Consider the following 23,417-nt stretch of genomic DNA (forward strand, 5'->3'; position numbering starts at 1 on the left):
CATCTCACCTACAAAATATACTTTGCAATTCTTTGAAGCTGTTGGTCTGTGATGCAAGGAGTCTAAAGATTAATACATTTATTTAATTACCAAAATGCTACATGAAAGACATTTGTGCTTCATTAGGCAAATGTCCCTCAATTTCATGTTATACATTGTAGAATTAGTTAATTTGATTCAATCTTGGTTTATTCCTGCGACAAGTGGTTGGTATAGTGCACTATTGGGAAATGTGGTATCAATAAGAAATATACATTTGCTTTGTCTGAAGAAAACTTTAATCATGTAAATAAGAAAACAACATCTTTAAAAGGAAAATGGATTAATAAAATTTTGTGGCATATTACTTTCAGAGCTAGGCATATGATACCATCCATCAGTAATACTAATTTTTTAAAAATTCAAGTAAGTGGGAAAAATGTTTCCAATCATTTTACCAAGGCCTCTCAGTTTAATAAATGGTGGATTAGGCCTCATAAGTAGTACCTGTACATCTGAGTTGTGATTAAGGATGGCTCAGTTACCATTATGCATGCAAAAGTAGTACTTTTGAAGTACAAACACAATTGGGCAATACACGACATCCAGTTCCTATACTTGGAGATTCCTTTATCCTTCACCAATCATTATCAATTAGAAATTTATGCTTAAGCTAACCAACCTAGGTCAAATGATTGGTGTAGACACAGGAATTCACATTCATTCAATACAGTTTATAATCACAAACAAGCAAGAACAATTTCTGTTTACAATGACATCCACAACAAACTTCACGCAGTAGCTGTGTCAACTTAGCTTAAAAGCAAGGTTAGTCAAATGTCAGCAATACTAAAATCTTAATTCACATTTAAGTTTTGTGCACCACAATTCCTACACAAGACAAATGTAATCTATACAGATGCTGACAAAGCCTTTTCCTAGACACCAATAAGCAAAGCTGAAAACAAAGATCATTCACATGTTTCAAGATGTTTTTTGTAAAGCAAATAAATAAGTTGCCTTTTCCACTTCTAAAGAAATGCGCACATAATTTTTTGGAGATTGTCACACTTTCTAATATTTCTACAAGTCAAATATTTTAACTTTAGTAAACAGCGTTTAATGTGCAATTCAAAGAAAAGTTAAACATTTAGTCCAATTATGCAATAAAGTAGAGGGAAAATAAATACCATGTGGTAGCACACACTAGCTGTTTAACACTGCAGTTAGATTTTAGTTGCATAATCCCAGGTGTGTCAACAGAAAACCGTTCTTAAATTTATCCTTCAATCAAAATCACGAGTTGTCAGCACAAGTGGAGCAACCAGGGTCCATCCGTACAGCATGATGCAGATCCAGCTAGAAGAAATCTTCACCCAAACTGATGGCCATTTACTTGTCATTATTTCATATGAGGAATCAGGGCTGAGAACGAAAAGAAAACAAAACTCATTGCCTGCATATTAATTTTCTAAACAATGGCATACTTTAAAATTATGTATCCTTCCTCCTATCATGCTAGTTACTTACCCTATTACTTCAATGGGTTTGGCAATAGTTGCAAACCCTCTCCACTACTTTTATTTTCTAACTTATCCTCCCCAGGATTCCTAGACCCTTGCCTCAGAACAGCAGATGTTAAAAGTTCCAAGCAGAACTTCCAAGTCCTAATCTTTAAAAGACCACAGGATGTGCTGTATTATCTGATAGGAGCCTCCAGTGGCTAAGGTTTCCCCACCATTAGCACAAAAGCAATGATTTTCATATAAACTCAAATGGTGAGCATTTTTGCGCTGACTACATGATTAGCATGACTGCTAAGTTAAATTCTCACCCAAATTTCATAAATGCTGACAAACCAAGTTGATGCACAAGAGTGGCTTGTATTTCCACAGGATCAGGGTGAACTGACAGAAAATGGAGAGTAATAGTGATAGAATACCCTATCATAAAGCTAACATATTAATGTTTCTATGGCCACAGACATGACACCAGGATAGTACACTGCTTTCCTGATGCCAGGAGCAAGGATGTAACTGATTGGCATTCTCCCTTGCCCTTCAGTATTTCCTACAGCCAAAGATAGTCAGGCTGGGAGTAGAACATCCAAGGGTGTTCAGTCTTTAGGATAGGAGAAAAGGTAAAATAAAAGGTGGTGGCATGATGTTGCTAGTGAGAAAGGATATTGGGTCAGAAAATCTAGATGAGGATTCAGAAGAAATGGAGCAAAGCAGCAGCAAAAGGCAGAAGACAATATTAGGAATTATTCATAAACCTCCAAATCAGTAGTGTAAGGTAAAGGTTGGCATTAAACAAGAAATCAGAGATACATGCAAAAATGCTGCACAAGTCAGATTTATTCATCTGCCAAACTATATTAGCACGAATGCTGTGCAAATGAATAAATTCTAACATATTAAGATTTAGTATGCTGAGGAATCAACTAGGATTTTGTACAATGAAATAATCTTCTTGTGAGAAGTCTTTTAATAAAAACGTGACAATAAGAGCAGAGAATTTTTTATTGGGATCAAATTACAGACCAGTTAACCCAACATAGAATATCAAATAGAACAGAATAGCACAGGAACAGGTCTTTCGATCCACCATTTCTGTACCAACTATCATGTCATTCTAAACTCATCCCACCTGCCTGTACATGATCCATATCATATTATTTTCTGCCTGTTCACATGTCTGTCTAAATGCCTTTTAAATGCGAACATATCTACAATATTCTCTGGCAGTGAGTTCTAGGTACATACCACTGTAAAAAAAACTTTCCTCACACTCACCTTAAACCTATGTCCTCTTGTGTTTCTTATACTACTACCCCAAACTTGCCTCATTAACTAGGTACCATGCCCCAACGGTGCCTCCCTAATCTGTTGAGAGCCCAAATCTCTATCTCACAATATGTGGAACAGATCAACACCTCTGCGATATCTGGGAATGCCTAGTCTTTGCACCACACTTGAGTGTTGTGCACCCAGTAAAATGAAAGCAATTCCTTGATGCCCAGCACATAGAGTCATTTGGCCCAGACGTGGCAGGTAAGGGTGAGTCAGCACCTGCTTTACGAACTTTGACCTAAAGGCCCTGGTGGATGAGATTGTGTAGAGGCAGGACATGGTCAGTCCTGGGATGGGAAGACAGATGGCCACAACACTAGATCAAACTGCCAGTTTGATCCAAGGTTGCCATCCACGTCAGTGTGGACTCAACTATCTGGAGAAGCTCCAGCAGCATTAGATGGATGTATTCGGTGATGATCGCATAATGTTCAGCACCACTTACAACTGCTCAGATACTGAAACAGTCTACGTTCAAATGCAACTAGATCTGGACAATATTCAGGCTTAGACTTGCAGCTGGCAAGTAACATTCATGCCACAGAAATGCCAGGCGATGACCATCCCCAACAAGAGATTATCTAATCACCATCCCAGACACCCAATAGTGCCAACTGCACTGGATCCCCCACCACCAACTCCATTGAAGCCACCAAAACCAAAAACTATGCACTCCACATAAACACACAGTAACTACAAGAGTAGATCAGAGACAAGGAATACCATGGTGAACAACCTACCTCGTGACTCCCAAAATCACGCCCATTATCTAAAAGAACAAGTCAGGAATTTGGTGGAATATTCCCATTTACCTGGATGAGTGAAGCACCAACAAACACTCAAGCAGCTTGACACCATCCAGGACAAATCAGCCCACTTGATTGGCACTGCATCCATAAGCATCCACTCCCTCCACCACGAAGCAGCAGCAGTATATTCCATCCCCAAGATGCACTCCAGAAATCCAAAGATCCCCAGACAGCACCCTCCAAACCCACGACCACTTCCATCCAGATGGACAAGGACAGCAGACACATGGGAATTGGGGATAACAGAATAGCTTAAAAAGTGAATTGTTTAGCTAAAAGGAAACTGTATTTGGAGTAGATAATGGTGATTTGTGGGATACAATAGGATCAGCATTTATATCTATATAATCTTGATGAAGGATTAAAATGAAATATTTTCAAATATTAGGCACAAAATTAGGTAAAATTGGGAGTGGTGAGAAAGAGTTAAAGAGGTGTCAAGGCAGTTTTGACAAGTTGAGCAAGTTGGAAAATGCAGGTGCAGTGAATCATAGATATCCCACTAGGGGTAGGAGCAAGGATATCCCACTGCAGCTGCACAGTGACTTAGTGTGAGCATATCTGCTTGCAGTTTTGGTCTCCTCACTAAAGAAAAGACATTTGTCACAGTGTGCAGCAAAGGTTCACCAGATAGTTTTCTGCATGGCAGGTTTGTTGTGTAAGGAAACAGTGGATCGACTAGGCCTGCACTCACTAGAGCTTCAAAGAATGAGAGGACATTACACTAACACAAAATTCTGACATGGCTGGAAAGAGTGGAGGCAGGGATGACCTTTCATCTGGCCAGGGGTGTTCGGAACAAGGGGTCTCAGTCTCCGGCTATTGGATAGGATATTTTGGACTGATATGAAGAGCAGTTTCTTCTCTCAAAGGGTGGTGAGCCTATGGAATTCACTATCATACAAGGCTGTGGAGGCCAAATTACTGAGTATGTTTAAAAAAGCAATAGATAGATTTCTAGAGATTAAAAACAAAGCAGTACTGGGAAAGAGAAATAGTATTGGGTTGAGATACAGGTTCAGTCATGGTCATGTTGAATGGCAGAAAGGGCTTGATACATAAATTAGAATCAATCTAAGAATTCCTTCTTCAATATTGCTTAGTTCCACAATGGACAGCAAATATTAGGGAACTGACACATTCCTCTCGCAACAAAACATACAAATGCAATAATTATACTTCACTAAAGATACAATGCCTGCAATTTTGAATTTCTTGGTGTCAAAAGTTCTATGACTATTTCTTTTTGACATTATACCAATCGCCATGACATTGATGTTTTAAAGATAATATGCATCTAAAAATGTTTCAAATATGTACCTGGCTCATGTTTTGTGAGAAAACAAGCAACATATAGAGTACTAACAATTAGCTACTACTGACAGAGTAGTACTGCAGAATGGTAAAGATGTTTAACTTAAATTGCTTACATACCTATACCAGTTGGTCAATGTCATCATGATATAGAGAGAAGCCAAAAACAGCATGAAGTGAAAGAAAGAATAACTGTAGGTGACACCATCTTTCTCATTGTCTTCTGCACGATGTGCATTGTTACCATCTTCCAAGGAACCATCGCTTCGACCAACTCCTTCATCTATCAGCGTAGATTCATCACTAGTTAGCGTCAGTTTGTTGACCTGGCTATTGTTCGAGGTCCGGATGCTTTGGGGGAGGAAAAAAAATTAAACTCATACTATCAGATCACATAGAATTAACAGATAAGAACACTTTCATTATTAAGAAGTTACTGGATGGGCACATTACTCTTAATTTCTTCTGGTTTGTGATTATTTACAATCATACAGAATATACGAGGCCCTTCAGTCCATCATGTTTGTACCGCCAAAACTATACTATCTACATTAGTCCAACTTTCCCACATTAGGCCCATAACCTTGAATATTTCAAGTGTTCATCCAACTGCTTTTTAAAAGTTGAGGTTTCATGCCTCAACTATCCTGCTGTGCAGTGCACTCAAAACCCCAAAACTCTCTGGTGAAAGTTATTCCTCAAAACCTCTCTAAACCTCCTGCTTTTCACTTTAAGAATATGGCCCCCTTGTTACTGATGCTTTGCTTAAAGGGAACAACTGCTTTCTATTCACCCTATCCATGCCCCTATAATCAGGTCTCTCCTCAACCTTCTCTGTTCCAAAGAAAACAACCTGAGCTAGCTGAAACGTTCCATTTTAGGCAACTTCTTGTTGAATATCCTCTGCAACCCCTCCAGTGAAATCAGATCCTTCCTACAGAGACCAGAACTGCACACAGTAATCCAGCTCTGGCCTAACCAAAGTTATGTACATCTCCAGTATGACCCCCATGCTCTCATCTATGGCAAGACTGATAAAGACAAGCATCCTGTATGCCTTCTTAACCACCCTATTAACCTTGCTGACTTCAGGGATCTGTGAACCAATACACCAAGATCCATTTTGCCGAGCTTTCCCAGTGTCTCGTCATTCACTGAGTGCTCCCTTGTCTTGTTACTTCTTCCAAAGTGCATCTCCTAAGATTTATCAGGGTTAACTTCCATCTGTCACAGATCTGCCCATCTGACTACTCCTTTTATACCTCCCTGTAGCCCAATATAGTCTTCCTCACTGTTAACCACCCAGAAATTTATCATTGTTAATATTTCCCTAATTCAAGTAAACTAAGCAAAGAAAAATCATAGTCAAGAGACTAATGGCAGCAATTCGGATATGAATCAGGAAGTGTCCTGCCGATTACCACCTACTCCATACTCTGTCTTCAGTTGGTGAGTCAGCATGCCTCCATGTTGAATACTAAGTGGAAGAGACACAAATGGTGTCAAGAGTGCAGGATATATTCTGAAACCAACCATCTATCACGATTCTCAGCTTCCTATCTTGGAACTGACAGTCTATTTTTCTGTCCCTATTTTAATTGTGGATTAATTATGCAAAGCCATATGGATTTGTTCAAGACACATGGTAGTTAATTAGCTCAAGATTCTTGATGAGGTTCGACAGACCAACTTTGTATTCATGCAGCCATTGCTTTTTTTAAACCAAATTGTGACAAGCCTATTAGCTGGCACCTTATTAAACGTCTTATGGAAGTTCATATAAAATCACACTAACTCATTAAACCATCAATCCTCCTTGTATGTATTCAACTCCTCTGCCATTTCCTTGCTCCCCATTATTTTTCCCCCACCCAGGGTTCATCCTCTAAGGGGCTTATGTTCACTGCTGCCTCTCTCTTTCTTTTTAAATATATAAAGACATTTTTACTAACTGCTTTTGTTACTTAACAGTTTGCCCTCAGAATATTTTCTCCTTATTACTTTTTTGATCATCCTCTATTGACTTTTAAACTTTCCCACTTCTCTAGCTTACCACAAATCTTGGCCACATTGTATGTTTCTTCCTTTCAATTTGCTACTGTCCCTAACTTAATGGTCACTTTATCCTTTACTAGAATCCTTCTTCCCTACTGGGTTATATCTGTGCTGTAAGGCATGAACTATTTTCTTAAAATGTCTGACAGTTGCTCATCAATCACCTATCCATTACAGCCAACTCTGCCCTCATTTCTTTATAAGTTTAGCACAGTTGTTTTGCACTCAAACGGAATGCTAAATTCCATCACATTATGTCATTTTTAATAATATGTTAACTAACGATGTACATAGTATCCAAATGTGTTTTGTTCAAGATTAGATACAGCTTAACTTCTCTAATTTTGTTCCTCTAGAAATAAATGCTAATGCTTGGTTTTTGCTTTTTTAAAACCAGCATTTTTAGTTTGCGTCACTATTTTTAGTGATTGTTACATTTGTACTTCCTCACCTCCTCTATCCCATTTAGATTCTTATTTTCTCAATAATAAATGCCACCATTAGTTCTCTTGCCAAAATGTAACATCTACCGAACTTCAATTGCCAGTGATATGCTTATTCTGCAAGTAATTAACACTTCTTGCACACTCTTGAGATTGTCCTCTTTAATACTAACCATCTCATACTCAGCTCTCCCACTTTGGTTTGCTGTCACCTACAAATTTATAAAATTTGTTTTGAATTCAAAGTTGAGAATGTCAATATAAATAATGGACAACTGTGGTCCTAGCACCGATCTTCGAGAGGTCACTTCTCAGCTTAAATAGGTACCATTTTCCCATCATCCAACTAACCATTTATTCTGTTCCTTATTCCTTAGAGACACTTGCACCACTATTCAATTATGTGGTAATTGATCACAATGTTTGGAAGTGTAGATAAGTTCTCAACTACATTACTCTGGATTCTTCTATGGTAATCTCTTCAATAAGATTGATAAAACATAGTTTCTGGTTTTTTAAAGAAAATGCTCTCCTTTATTGGGAATTCCATGTTTTTTCTTACTCCAGGTGTTAACCTTACTTGTGGACATGTTCTAGCCCCCTTTTAAATATCAGTATAACATCAGTAAGCCACCAGTTTGCTGGTACAACTTTTTTTTCGAATAAACTATTAAACTAATATACAATATTGTCTCTGCTATCCCTGTTATGAAAACAATCCACATCAGGAATGAATCCACTGGATTTGATTAGTCTATTTAATATTTCCTCTGCTCTTACTCTAAATATTGCTGTAACATTGCTGATTTCATTTTCCAATATGATGGCTATATAATCTGCCTCCTTCGTACATAGAGAAGCAAATATTTTTTTTTATTTAAAAAAAGTGCCATTATGTTATCACTGCCTATAATTGTATCCTGGATTAGTGGTGCTGGAAGAGCACAGCAGTTCAGGTAGCATCCTATCCTGTCCATCCTCTATCAACAAAAACTTTAGCTCATCTACCTGCTGAATAGAGTCATAGAGATGTACAGAGCCAATAGGCCGAGGAGTGGCAAATGGAATTAAATTTAGACAAATGTGAGATGCTGCATTTTGGAGAGGCAAATCAGGGCAGGATTTACACACTTATTGGTAAGGTCCTAGGGAGTGTTGCTGAACAAAGAGACCTTGGATTGCATGTTCATAGTTCTTTGGAAGTGGAGTCTCAGGTAGACAGGATAATGAAGAAGGCATTTAATATACTTTCCTTTATTGGTCAGAGCATTGATTAAACAAGTTGGGAGGTCATGGAGCAGCTGTATAAAACACTGATTAGATTAGATAAGATTTCCTACAGTGTGGAAACAGGCCCTTCGGCCCAACAAGTCCACACCCAGACTTCCGCAGAGTAACCCACCCAGACTTATTTCCCTCTGACTAATGCACCTAACACTATGGGCAATTTAGGATGGCCAATTCACCTAACCTGCACATCTGTGGACTGTGGGAGGAAACTGGAGCGCCCGGAGAAAACTCGTGCAGACACGGGGAGAATGTGCAAACAGACAGAATGCAACAGAATCCACACAGACAGTCACCCAAGGATCGAGTCGAACCTGGGTCTTGGCACTGTGAGACAGCAGTGCTTACCACTGAGCCACCGTGCCGCCCGTTGGTTGCTCCACCTTTGGAATAGTGTGTACAATGCTGTTCTCCCCCCTACAAAAAGATGTTGTGAAATTTGAAAGGGTTCAAAAATGATTTACAAGGATATTGCCAGGGTTGAAGGGTTTGAGCTATACGGAGAGACTGAATAGGCCGGGGCTGTTTTCCCTGGAGAGTCGGAGGCTGAGGGATGACTATACAAAGGTTTATATAATCATGAGGGGCATGGATAGGATAAACAAACAAAAATCTTTTGCCAAGGTTGGGGGCGGGGGGAGTCCAGAACGAGACAGCATAGGTTTAGGGTGAGAGGGAAAGGATTTAAAAGGGACCTAAAAACAACTGTTTCACACAAAGGGTGTTGCAAGTATAGAATGAGCTGCCAGAGGAAGTGTTCGAGGTTGATACAATTACAACAATAAAAATACATCTGGATCAGTACATTAATAGGAAGAGTTGAGGGATATGGGCCAAATGCTGGCAAATGGGACTAGATTAATTTAGGATATCTGGTCGGTATGGATGAATTGGACCGAATGTTATAAATTTCTTGATAACATAATTTCACATTTCTTCTCTGCCTTCTTATTTTCCTCTTGACGTCCCTTCTGGTGTTGTGTAATCATCATTCTCTCCTTAGTCGTGCACACAGTGGTTACATCTAACTTCCCTTATCATTGCCTTTTTTGCATAGGTATACCTCATTAATGATATGTCAAGTGGAACACTTTTGATCACAGCTTTAAAATGTTTTTCATTGTTGTTCAATAATATTTTTTGTCCTTCATTTGTCATATTGTCACTTATTTTCCCTAATTCTAGTCTCAGCCCTCCAGTAGTGGGTTTTTTCCTTACCTAACTATTACCTTACTCCTGTTCACACTTATGCCTTAGTTCAAAATATTATTTTAAAGCTTATATTATAGTGACTCTTGCCTCGATGTTCCCCACCTCACTTTTGTATTCTGTAATCTTTACGAAGTCCAGTAGTAAATCCTCTAACATTGTTCTTCTCACATACCTACATACTTAAAAAGAGGCCTGTACATATTATAGAAACTCTTTCCCTTTATCTGTATACTCTGGCCAATCAATTTCACTAACAGAAATCTCTTTCCTCATTTCTCTAATTTGATGGTCTATTTCTTCTTCCACCTCTCTCACACTGTTAAAAGGAGATGTAGATATCTCTTATTAGTGTGATTGATCATTTATCTTTCATTTCTGCCTGTATCAATTCCATTTTTGTACGATATGGCAATGTCACTTTTCTCCACTGCCATGCTATATCTAACAATAACAGCGTTTTGAGATATACTCTGCCAACTTCAATTCCCACTCCTGATGTTTTGCAGCCATATTTTGGGAATTTATCTCTGCCACCTTCAATGTTGGAGTTATGTTGTTGCCTTGTCTGTTAGTTAGTCTGTTCGTAAACAATGTATCTCAACAAATGTTGGTGCACAGATAGGGAATGACCCAAGGAAGAGCGGACTAATTTATAGTGAAAATTTGAAATGTACAAATAGGAGCAGAAGCAGACAATTTGGCCTTTTGAGTTTGCTCCACCATTCAACAGGATCATAGCTAATCTATTTGTTTTGAATTCCCCATTCCAATCTATTCAGATAACATTCAACTCCTTACTCAACAAGAATCTGTCCATCGTGGTTTTACGAAGTAATCAAAGACCCAATCTCTATTGCCTTCTGAGCTGGAGAGTTCCGTAGCTGCACAACACTTCAAGAAAATCAAAATTCTCCTGAAAGGGTGTCTCCTAAACCTAAATAGTGTCCTTTTAACCATTGACTGCCCCACAAGAGAAACATCCTTTTCACATCCACCTTGTCGGGACCATTCAGGATCTTAAACACTCTCACTTTTCAAGGCCTTGAAGAGCTTTTGCCCGAAACATCGATTTTACTGCTCCTCGGATGCTGCCTGAACTGCTGTGCCCTCCTGTCCAACATATCCTCATAAAATAACCCAATCATGCCAGATATCAATCCACTAAACCTCTACAACTACCTCCAATTCATATATATCTTCATTAAATAAGGAAAGCAAAACTGCACTCAGTTCTCGACATGTGGTCTCACCAATGATCTGTATAACCACAGCATAACATGTGGATATGAAATTTAAAGGATTCTTTAAATTTGTGAGACAAAACAAATTGGCATTTTTAAGAATGTTATGGATGTTTTAGACACAGATTGTTTCAGCTGCTGTGGTGAAAATTGTTACAGCAAAAAAACCTGTTAGCAGAGTTTTCGGAGCTGAGTGATGTGGATTGAAATCTTCTCAGTGAAATGTAAACTCTTAAGAAAGAAATATCTTTCCTCAATTTTGCAGTTACAGCGTATCAACCATGCAGGGGAAACCTCAGGAAGAGCCGTGTTTTTCGAAATTATCTGTCTGTTAATTGTTTGTACCCTCTTCACTTATGATATAGCTATTCCTTGCAAACTATTACTGTTTTATTATGGACAATACATATAATATTGTAAAGACAAAATATTTTTTATTGCTTCATAAGATTTGAGCATCACTGGCTCAGATAGCACCGATTGCCCCTATTCGCTGTTGAGAAGATCACAGTGAGCTATTTATAAACTTCTGCAATCTGCACTATATGTAGAATAAGTGTGCTGATAGGAAGGGCGTTCTAAGATTTTAATCCCAGTAGTTCTTCTCATTGTCTAATGGTCTTTTTACCCACCGCCCACCACCCCCCATTCTATAACTATCATTCCCTGGTCATGTTTGCTCTCCTTTTCTGATTCATTCCTACTGAACTGGTTTCATTTCTCAGATTCTTCCCCTCCCTTACCCAACCAATTTTGCCCATTTAAAAACTTTGCCATCTCCCTCCTTGGGCTTTTCAATAGGTCCCATTCCAGTTCAGGTGGATTCTAGCCTCACTCTTCAGCTCCTTCTTGCACTAGTACTACCAGGCATGTCCTAGGAAAAGGGTACTTGCTTTCTCACACCAGCCCTGGCCTATCTTTGTCCAGATTAGAGTAGTGCTGGAAAAGCACAGCAGTTCAGGCAGCATCCGAGGAGCAGTAAAATCGATGTTTCGGGCAAAAGCTCTTCATCAGGAATACAGGGCCTATCTTTATGTCAATTTGCATGTAGTTTCAGTATCAATCCAGCAATAATTAGTTTTGAATGCTTGCTTTTTAACTTGGAGAAAGTGAGGACTGCAGATGCTGGAGATCAGAGCTGAAAAATGTGTTGCTGGAAAAGCGCAGCAGGTCAGGCAGCATCCAAGGAGGAGAATCGATGTTTCGGGCATAAGCCCTTCTTCTTGATCCAACACCTAAACTGCCTCCCTATTCTCACCTAAGAGGGCCCTCCTACCCCACTCCAGGACGCCAGAGTTCAAGTCCACCTGCTTCAGAGGTATGCACTAACATCTCTGAGCAGATTGATTACAAAATAGCTATTCTTACCCAAGTCTTTTGTGCCAATATAGTCCAGGAAAAGTGGATTTTTCTGTCCCTTTCCAACTGTCTCTCAACTCTGGCATTGATTAAGGAAAAAGTGAGGACTGCAGATGCTGGAGATCAGAGCTGAAAATGTGATGCTGGAAAAGCGCAGCAGGTCAGGCAGCATCCAAGGAGCAGGAGAATCGACGTTTCGGGCATAAGCCCTTCTTCAGGAATACAGGGGGGGGCTTTTCTTAATGTCTCTATAAATACAAAACCCTCTATTCATTACCACATTTCTATTTTGTTCTGATATTCCCTCCACTACCACTCTAGACAGCCTTCCTCATCACAATGTTTTGGTATGCATAGTGGCTGACCTCCCACAGCCTCTATTTTTGCCTTCATAGTTAGTGAGTTCTGCTCAAGCTGAAAAATGTCTGTCTCTCTTGATCAAGTGACTTATGTATGACATTCACTAGAAATTCAATCAGATTTTGGAACATCTATGCTGGGAATTGTTGCAGCATTTTGCAATTCACGGTTATAAATTTAAATCTGTGATCCTCCGCAGGGTGATTTGGTGAATGTTTATTAGTGAGATTAAGAAAATACTGTGGCTGATGAATAGGAAGAGAAAAACACAGAGGAGCCAGACATTAAAATTTTTCCTAATCATTTCTGAACTAGATAGCACATTATAATTTATTTCAAAAACACTATTTTACCAGGAATTAAACTTTTAAAAATCTGAAATTCGACAAATTCACTCTAAACAATCAAGTACTTGGATGCTTTGTAGACAAATTAAAAAGTGAAATAAAGAGCATATATGTAGAAATATTGTAAAAGAAAGAAAAAGGAGTTACTCATATGAATACAGGATTATATTAATTTAAAAAAGTGAAAAAAGTTTGATAAGAAGAACACGTGAATGACTTGGACATAAAAAACACACCAACAGAAGCAAAGTGTAAATGATAAGCCTTGACTTTGGGTTGGCAAAGCAAATAAACCATCAGCATAAAGGGGAGAACATTACATAGTGTAACTGAAGCGTGAAGCTAATGACGATCACAAGACAGTTCACATTTTGAATAATTATAGCTTCCAATTATTTAAAGGGAAACACAAAGAATTGAGTATCCCCAGAAAAGCTATGGTTACGTCAATAAGAAGAAAGCCCTTCGCAAGTTGAAATGGTTTTAAGCACATGTTCAAATTCTGATTGTATTTATCGTAGCAACCTGTGTGATGATTTATAAAAGGTCCTGACAAGGATTTTGATGGAGAAATGCATACTGAAGAGGCATCAGATGACCAGAATCAAGTCAGTGTGAAGTCCTTGTTCAAAAAAGGCGACAAAGCAGACATAGGTAACCATAAACCAATTCAACTTACTGGGGAATCCAGGCTCAGCAGTAAAACGCAGGATTATCTACACAATAGCACACCAACAGAAGCAAAGTAAAAATTATAAGACTCAATTCCAGGGCGGCAAAGTAAAGAAACCATCAATATTGAGGTGAGAACATCACATGACGTAACTGAAGCCGGTCACTAGACTTGAAATGTTAACTTTACTTCCTCTCCAAAGATGCTTCCAGACCTGCTGAATTTCTTCAGCAATTTCTGCTTTAGCTTCAGTTTTATATAACCAATAGGCTTGCTGGCCCATTTTAGCGGCAGCTAAGAATCAATCTCCCATATGTTATGTATGGCAAATTCTTATCCCTGAAAGGGTATTAGTAAACCAGAAGGCTTTTTATAACAATCCAGTAATTTCACAATTATTACATTTTGTAATTATAGTTCTTGGTTCTTGATTATGAAATAATGGAATTTATATTACTCAGTTAGCATCATGGGAGCTAAACTAAGCTCAGGTTTCAAAGCATCAGTCTAGGCCAGGAGATTATCTTCCACTATGTTACCATCTCTTATACCACATAAAAGACTGGTTAACAAAACTGAAATTTGCAAAATAGGAGGGTCAAAGTGTCAAAGAGATCTAGAGCACAGAAAAAGGCCTTTTAGCCCTTCAAGTCGGCATCAGTCAAAAACAACTACCTAACTATTCTTAACACAAGTGCACATACAAACAGTTCTTCAGCCTGGATACAAAACAGTCTGAATGATAGAAAAGACAGAAATGGATATTTTTTAGGTTGGAAAGAGGTTTGTAGTGGAGTGCCTGGGAGGAGGTGGTGGGGGGGGCTGGTTGCGGGGTTGGTATTGGGACCTTTGCATTTCCTGATGTTTATTTATGATCTAGATATTGTATTTGCAGAGGATAATTTTACACTTGATACAAAACTTGGAACAATGTAAATTGTGAGGACGACAGAGTAGAACTTCAATAAAGGACGTAAATAATTTGGAATGGGAGGATATGTAGCAGATACAGTTCAAGACATATAAATATGAGGTGATCGTATTTGTGATAAGTGCATAGACAGCCAACATAACAAGGGGCACAATTCTAAAAGGAGTGCTGGAGTAGAGGGAGCTGGATGTACATATGTACAGACCATTGGAGGTTGCAGGACAGATGAGGGGAGCAGTTAATAAAGCTACAAAAACCACAAATACACCAGCAAGGAGGCGATATCAAACCTACATGACCATATGCTGTGCACAAGTCAGTGTGGCCACACTATAGTAAGGTTGAGAGACAGAGTGCAGAAGAGATTTACAAGAATGGTTCCAGGGATAAGAAACTTCACTTATGACAGACTAGAGTGTTTGGGACTGCTCCCCTTGGAGAGAAGGGGGCTAACATGGCATCTAAGCAATTTTCAAAATCATGATCAGACTGGCTAGCGTCAGCAGGAGAAACTATTCTTGCTTGTAACGACAAAGAACAAAAGGGCACAGATTTAATAATTTGCAAAAGCAAGGGTGATACGAGAAAAATCTTTTTCTAACAAGTGATTTTGGTCCTAAATGCACTGTGTGGAAACGTGATGAAAGCAAGGGTCAAGGGTATTTTGTGATTGTGAACTGTGTAGAAAATAGAACTATAAGTAATAGAACTATATATTTACCCTGTATGCATGAATGCTTGTGGATAATCTGAGGTGATATGGAAGGTGAAGGTCGTCATCATTGAGATTAGCTTTCAATTCCAGATTTATTTATGAAATTCAAACTCCATTAGTTGCTGTGGTACCCCAAGGAACTGCCAAAAAAGTGGGTGCAAGTTGTTTAAAAAAAAAAGTGATTGCTCTTTCAGAGTGTCTATTCACATTAGTCATTACAGGATTTGTGCTGCATAATTGAGTGTGCAGACTAGAGCCAAGGGGATGCCTAAATGGACATAGGGTAGCACAGGGGAGTATTAGTGACCATGGGGGTGAGTAGGTTGGCACAGGGGGTGTGAAGCATCATGGAGGTGGATAGATGGGAATAGGCTGACTTGGATAGGGCATGGGGAATGTATGGTGGAGAGGGTGAATAGGCAGGAGGGATGTTTTACTTTCTCATCCTTACTTTCGTCTCCAACACTATGGTCAAAATTTCAGAGGCACCTCTCCTTTATCAATCACTCGCAGAATCCTGAGCTTTTCCCAGGTTATCCAGCACAATTCCCAATCTAATCCACAATCCCCAATTGGAGGGAAGAAAAAGAGAAGGGAAGGACAAGCAGACATTTTTAAAAGTTATGCTTGTGGAGTTGGGGTTTACTCTGCCTCTGTGCACGGGACACAGGAACAAAAATCAGGACCTAGGTTGAAAAGCATATGGCATAGCAGACCTCAAATATGGAGCGATTAAGTAGAAACACAAGGAAGGGATGCTAAACCTTTATTTGCTTGGGCCACAAGATTATCTAGTCAAGTTCTGGCCACCACACTTTAGGGACAACATGATGATTCTTTGGAAGCTGCAAAGGAGATTTACCAGAATGTTTCAAGGGATGAGGGAATTTAGCTGCAAAATTAAGTTGGAGAAGCAGACGTTGTTCTCCTTAGACCAAAGGTGGTTGAGGAAATAAAACTGTTCCAAGATTATGACATGTTTGGACAAGCTAGACGAAGGAAAGCCCTTCTTGTGAACTAATAGCGTAAGATTAGGGAACACAGATGAATAGTTCTGCACAAGAAATAGAGGAATGTAAGAAGCCCAATTTTTATACACCGAATGCCAATAAACTGGAACTCCTTTGTTTAGAAGGGTCATGGGAACAGAGACAATTAATTAATGATTTCAAAAGGAATGTAGATAGGCACTTAAGGAAAATAAACTTGTCGACTACAATGATTAACTGGAGAAATGTAGCTTTCTAGATTGCTATGAAGTGTACTAGCAGTGAGTTGATGAGCTGAATGGTCTCCTCCTTTGTTGTAATGACTTTATGACACATGCAACATGGCTTCAAGACAGAAAGGTTCCTGCCTGATATCCTCCTTGAGGAAGTGACAACCTAAATCAACCATGGTGTCATTTGAGCATCTAAATTACAAGCAAACTGAGACGACTCCTCCATTATTCATAACTTACAAGTTAAATCCATATGCAGTATGACTTTAGTTAGCATCTACTTTATATTAACCTTCCTACAAGTTTATATTTCTGACTTGAAGTGACAGCTTTGGGAGAAAAGAAGACAGCTAATAATAAAAGCATAGATCTGATGATTACTGACCTTGAATATAGAACACAAAGTAAAAATAGAACCAGTCCTACAATTCCTTGTGCATCCCACCACTGGATAACCTGACCAGGGACATGAGTCCCTGTGCTGTTGTACCCAATCATGCTCAGCAAACTGGGATTGCATTTTCGGTCTGTAAGAAATTAAACACATAAGTAAAATGGCCTTTTGTCTGACTATTTCTCAAAATTACTGTCTATACTTCAAATGATTATGCTAGCTACATAACTTTTTTTTCAATAAAACACCTTTTTTGTAAGCAATGTGATTTAAAGATTAACTTAACTGATTTACATACAAGGTGAAGCATTCTTTTTATGCTGATGTTTCCAATCTGACCATGAAAAATAAATTGTTCAAAGTTTGTTCATTACAGGAGGCCTTGGACTCATGCTGACCCAAACACTTTGAGGCACCCATTCAGTGCTGACAAAATAGCTATCATATAATTTCGAAATGTCAATCTCTCCAATTTCTGGCGGTCTCAATAGCACTTTCTATTCAGTTACATGTACAAAACATATTCAATTCCACACCACAGTAAATCATAGCCATCAGCCTGTTAAACATAATGAATCACTTCAAAATTTTCACTCCATTGATATAAATTAAAATTGCCACAAAGTTGTCTCAAATTAATATGCAGAATTAAATCAGCATTACATTTATAGAAGTAAATTTGATCTAGGCACTAGGTCAACAAGTTTTAATTTGTGATTGATAGGAGTCTTCAACAACTGCCAAAAGAAAATAATTTAGCTTAGTTGAACTGTCATAATGTTTTTTCAACTACAATCTTTTTCAGTGTAGGCAGACTGAGGTGGAACTAGCTGCCATTTCCTATCCATTTTTAGCCTTGGCACAACAATGGCATGAACTGTGACAAGCTTGACTACAGGATACCTAGAAACATCTAGACACAATTACGAAAAAAAACGTACTATCTGGAGGTATGAATAAATTTGCATTTTAAAAGACAAATTAAAACTTCTCCCTTTGACATGCCAAATACAAAAGCAACCCGCTTTAGCATTTTCCAGTGCTTTAATTCTTTGTAAACCAAAATATAAATCAATATTTGAGAAGGAAATGCATTAATGCAATTTTTAGTGCCTCCCTCCCAATTTCATAACAAGACCTAAAACAGAGTGTTTTTAAAAAGACAGCAATGTAACAGCATTCTGGAATGCAAGTTTCATGATAACCAATGAAACCTTTGTCCTTTGAGCTTTTGAAGTCCAATAGTACTGCAGCAGCATTTTCATTCTCCCCTCTCTGGGTGAGAATTTATCATGGAGCATTATTCACATTCCATGACATTATTAATGGAGGGTACACTGTATGAACTAAAATAACTAAAAATGAATAAAATACCTGGTTCATTAGTCATAGCAGACCACGTTAGATACATGGTATACAAGGTGATGATGGACGATTGTAACAAACCAGATCGAGGTTGAGACTCCTAAAAATATATCAACAATCTCTTCAATTTATTTTTACATATGCATATATACACACAATTACAAGTGTCTACCCCTTATTTAACTTCAATATTCCTTTTATAAACATACTCCATTCAGACAGAACACATACAGTCGGTGTCTGATTTTATAAGTTAATCTGTTACTTCTCACTGCTTTGTCTTCCACTGTTTTTCCATACACAAATCATCGGCACTTGTCAAAACTTGACCAAGGTTCGCCATGGGAGATTGGTCAGCAAGGTTAGATCTCATGGAATACAGGGAGAACTAGCCATTTGGATATAGAACTGGCTCAAAAAGGTAGAAGGCAGAGGGTGGTGGTGGAGGGTTGTTTTTCAGATTGGAGGCCTGTGACCAGATTGGAGTGCCACCAGGATCAGTGCAGGGTCCACTGCTTTTTCTCATTCACATAAATGATTTGGAAGGGAAGATAGGAGGTGTAGTTAGTAAGTTTGCAGATGACACCAAAATTGGAGGTATAATGGACAGCGAAGAAGGTAACCACTGATTACAACGGGATCTTGATCAGGTGGGCCAATAGGCTGAGGAGTGGCAGATGGAGTTTAATTTAGACAAATGCAAGGTGCTGCATTTTGGAAAAGCAAATCTCAGCAGGACTTATACACTTTAATGGTAAGGTCCTAGGATACTGAACAAGTGCATGTTCATAGCTCCTTGAAAGTAGAGTCGCAGGTAGATAGGATAGTGAAGGTGGCATTTGGTATGCTTCCCTTTATTGGTCAAGAGAATTGAGTAGAGGGGTTAGGAGGTCATGTTACAGCTGTACAAGTCATTGGTTAGGCCACTTTTGGAATATTGAGAGATTAATCTGGTCTCATTTTAATTGGAAAGATGTTGTGAAACTTGAAATGGGTTCAAAAAAGATTTACGAAGATGCTGCCAGGGTTGGAGGACTTGAGCTGTATGGACAGATTGAATAGGCTAGGGCTGTTTCCCTGGAATGTCGGAGGCTGAGGGGTGACCTTATAGAGGTTTATAAAATCATGAGGGGCATGGATAGGGTAAATAGACAAGGTATTTTCCCTGGGGTGGGAGAGTCAGATCTAGAGGGCATATGTTTAGGGTGAGAGGGGAAAGCTATAAAAGCCTAAGGGCAACTTCTTCATGCAGAGGGTGATGCCTGTGTGGAATGAGCTCGTAGAGGCTAGTATAATTGCAGCATTTAAAAGGCATCTGGATGGGTATATGAATAGCAAGGGTTTGGAGGGATATAGGCTGGGTGCTGACAGGTGGAACTAGATTGGATTGGGATATCTAGTTGGCATGGATGAGTTGGACCGAAGGGTCTGTTTCCATGCTGTACATCTCTATGACCTGTATCTGACTAATCCAGTTGAATTTTGTGGAAAGTCACTGACAGGATTTATAAGCAAATGTGTGCAGCTATTTTCTATTTCCATTACCAGAACATAATCGATAGGGAATTTGCACAAGATATTATCAAAAATGACAACCTTAACGTTGAATTAGTTTGGAGGTCAGAGAAAGTGTGGAGATAAAGGCACCATCCATTGATTGACATTGCCTGAATAGGAAAGGTGATGCTTCCCCCAGAATCTGTAATAAGGCCTCAGCTACTCAGCATATAAATAACCTGGAGGGTTTTGTTGCACAGGTGGTAATGACCCTACCTTTGTGCCAGGAGGCCTGAATTCAAATCTCAACTGCTCCCAGAGGTGTTTAATAGCCTATCTACAAATGATTTGTATGAAGGAACAGAATTTTTAAAAGAACTATCTGGCTCTAATTTAGGGGGCACATTAAGTTGTGCAGATACAAGTAGATGTTCAAAGTTTGGGAGAAGATTTGTAGCTCGGGCGCTCGTTGTTGTGGTTCTGTTCGCCGAGCTGAGACTTTGTCTTGCAAACGTTTCGTCCCCTGTCTAGGTGACATCCTCAGTGCTTGGGAGCCTCCTGTGAAGCGCTTCTGTGCTGCTTCCTCCGGCATTTATAGTGGCCTGTCTCTGCCGCTTCCGGTTGTCAACTCCCAAGCACTGAGGATGTCACCTAGACAGGGGACGAAACGTTGGCAAGACAAATTCCCAGCTCGGCAAACAGAACCACAACATACAAGTAGAGACGTACGGATTAAATAAGTGGGCAAAACCATAGAAGGTGATGTTCAATGTTGGAGAGAAATGAAGCTATTCATTTTGGATCTAAGAAAGCCATATAAGAATACTTACTTCTGGTATCATGCCTTTGGAACACCATAAGCCTTGGAGGGGCTATAGTGGGGATCCACCAGACAAATAACAAAGGCTAAAGGGTGCGTTGTATTCTCTCGCGTTAGAAAGTAATCAGAGTATTTAAAATTAAAAATCATGTGATAGTATGAAAAAAGTAGTTATTTCTTCTGGTGGTCAAATCCAGAACCAGCAACTCTAATCTAAAAATTAGTGTTAGGAAAGTTAGAAGTAAAATTCTATCCCCAAACAAATAAGTATGGAAATCTGAAATCCCCTTCATTCTAAAATGTAGTGGATTCTGGGTCAAATCATTTTTTTTCTGAAGTTGTAGGTGTTGAGTATCAATCGATATGAACAAATTGCAGATAGATTCCGATGTGGACATTAATCTAATATAATAGTATTAAAAGATGCAAGGAGCTAAACTCTATAGTTTCCTTAAACATTTGAAAGCGGTGCCAATGAACAAGCTAAAACTGTGCTGATTAAATACCTTCCTTGAACTCTATTTTTGACATGACTTTAATTTCTTTTTTATATGCAATAACCTATGTTAAAGCAGTAAATACAGTTAGAATCCAATCCCACAGGATTTACTTTGGCAAAACAAAATTAAATTATAAGATGGATTTTTCAATATGAGCTCTAAAATCTACATTAATTAGTCAAAGTTTTTGGGTCATACCTGTATCTTTGGGAGGATGGACATGACAGACGAAGCTATGCATAGCAGCATATTTAAGCTGATAAAGACCTTATTCTCAGTGCAGCCCTCAGGATGCGTGTAGTAACAAAAGAATAGGACAATAGCAACCAGGGATAGCAGGTAGTTCATGCCTGTGGCGGACAACAATGCTGTACAAAAGATAACGTCAGCTAATTAGTCTTTTGGATTCTTTAATAGTAATTTTAGCAAACTGCTTTCTTTCAAAAAAAAAAACAAAAATCACTATTTGCACCAATACTATTTGAGGATATACATACTCTTAATCATGAAGCGAAGGATACAGCACAGAGGTTGGATGGTAAAAGTGATACAAAGTTGATGAAGTTCAACAGGACCCAAATGGAAAGCAATGTTTTACCCCAACAAGTGAACAAATGCAGGAATTTCAGTATTCAACAACAACACTGAACTGTTTGTCACCCTAGCCTCACTTACTTAAAATCACCACTCTCGGTAGTTACTGTTCTTCAGTTTTTTTTCCCTCCTTACCTGCATACCAGCACCTCGAGTTGCCTTCTTCCATTTTTTCAACCCATGATTCATTCCAGGAGTGGGCAAAGTCAATGAGTAGGACCAGCTGGATTAAGATGAAACAAAACGCACCAGCCATTCCAACATAGAACCAGACTGTAAATAAACAAATAAAACAAGCTCAGAAATTGGTTTAACTTACATTCTATTTAAAGTATGAAAAAATACTATATTTTGAGCACATATCTGTGGAATGAATATTTAAAATGCTTTTTAATAATAATTATAAAATCATGGCTCACTAAACATGAACTTTAAACTAAAAATCAAACGCCCTCAAATGTGGTATACCTTAAAATGTACTCAGTAAAACTGAGCATCTTCTCACAAGGTCTGTTAGTTTATTTGGATGTTGCATAGAAAAAAAAATCACAACATTGGAAGTTAATAGTTAATACAAAGGGAACTTTGAATAATTGCAGCACAGAAGGAAGCTATTTGGTGGTTGAGTTCATACTGACTCTCTCCAAGGACGATTTAGCTTGTCCCATTCCTCAATCCTTTCTCCAAGGCCATAAGATACAGTGGCAGAATCATGCATCTGCTGCCCAAGTCCTCGGGTTGGAAAGCGCTATCTGAGGATCTTTGTTTACACAGTGCATTCCAGATCATAACCACGTACTGTGTTAAAATATTCTTTCTTTGTGGAACCTTTGGTCATTTGCCAAATGCTTTATGCCTGTGCCCTCAGATTCATGTACCTTCCGCCAATGGGAAAAACTTCTCCCCATCTACTCTGCCTGATGCCCTCAGGACTTTGAGAACGGCTGTCAGATCTTCTCTGAAAACACCACCAGTTTTTCCAATCTATCCACATAACGAATGCCTTCATCACCATCAGTGTTTGTAAATCGTCTCTGCACTTTCTCCACTACCTTCACATCGTGCCTAAAATGTGAAATCCTTACAACTGAGGCAGGATAATCCAGTTGAGGGTGAATCTCTTTTCTTACATAAAGGTTCATTAAATCTTGCTTGTATAAAGCTGTGAAACTTAAAGTCCTTTTTAATGAACTTCGCAACTTACCCCACCATCTTGAACAGTTGTGCACATATACCCTGCCTGGTCGTTCTGACACTACAATTTAACTAGAATTGTTGCTTTCAATTTAAAATGCCTTTCTTCACTTTTCCTAATAAGATGTATCAGATCACACATCTCTGCACTAAAATTCATCTGCCATTTGTCCACCCATTTTGATAGCATGTCTATAGCCAATGAACTTCATTACTGACCTCCTCATTGTGTACAATACTTCAAAATTTAGTCC

At 38.7% G+C, this 23,417-nt stretch overlaps 1 protein-coding gene across 2 annotated transcripts in view; it reads right to left on the minus strand.

Annotated features, from left to right (window-relative positions):
* Window positions 1–63: 63 nt before the first annotated feature.
* Window positions 64–23,417, minus strand: part of serinc1 (serine incorporator 1) — a 40,514-nt gene continuing 17,160 nt past the window's right edge. For both annotated transcript variants that reach the window (XM_072555929.1, XM_072555930.1), the window contains 6 exons: window positions 22,105–22,242; window positions 21,574–21,743; window positions 18,568–18,658; window positions 17,185–17,326; window positions 5,075–5,305; window positions 64–1,404 (listed from right to left, as the gene is read on the minus strand). In XM_072555929.1, the coding sequence (XP_072412030.1) occupies window positions 1,266–1,404; window positions 5,075–5,305; window positions 17,185–17,326; window positions 18,568–18,658; window positions 21,574–21,743; window positions 22,105–22,242 (911 nt within the window). In that variant the 3' untranslated portion in view covers window positions 64–1,265. The remainder of the gene's footprint in view (window positions 1,405–5,074; window positions 5,306–17,184; window positions 17,327–18,567; window positions 18,659–21,573; window positions 21,744–22,104; window positions 22,243–23,417) is intronic.

Source organism: Chiloscyllium punctatum, chromosome 3 (genome assembly GCF_047496795.1).
Source record: "Chiloscyllium punctatum isolate Juve2018m chromosome 3, sChiPun1.3, whole genome shotgun sequence".
In the NCBI taxonomy this organism is placed as follows: domain Eukaryota; kingdom Metazoa; phylum Chordata; class Chondrichthyes; order Orectolobiformes; family Hemiscylliidae; genus Chiloscyllium; species Chiloscyllium punctatum.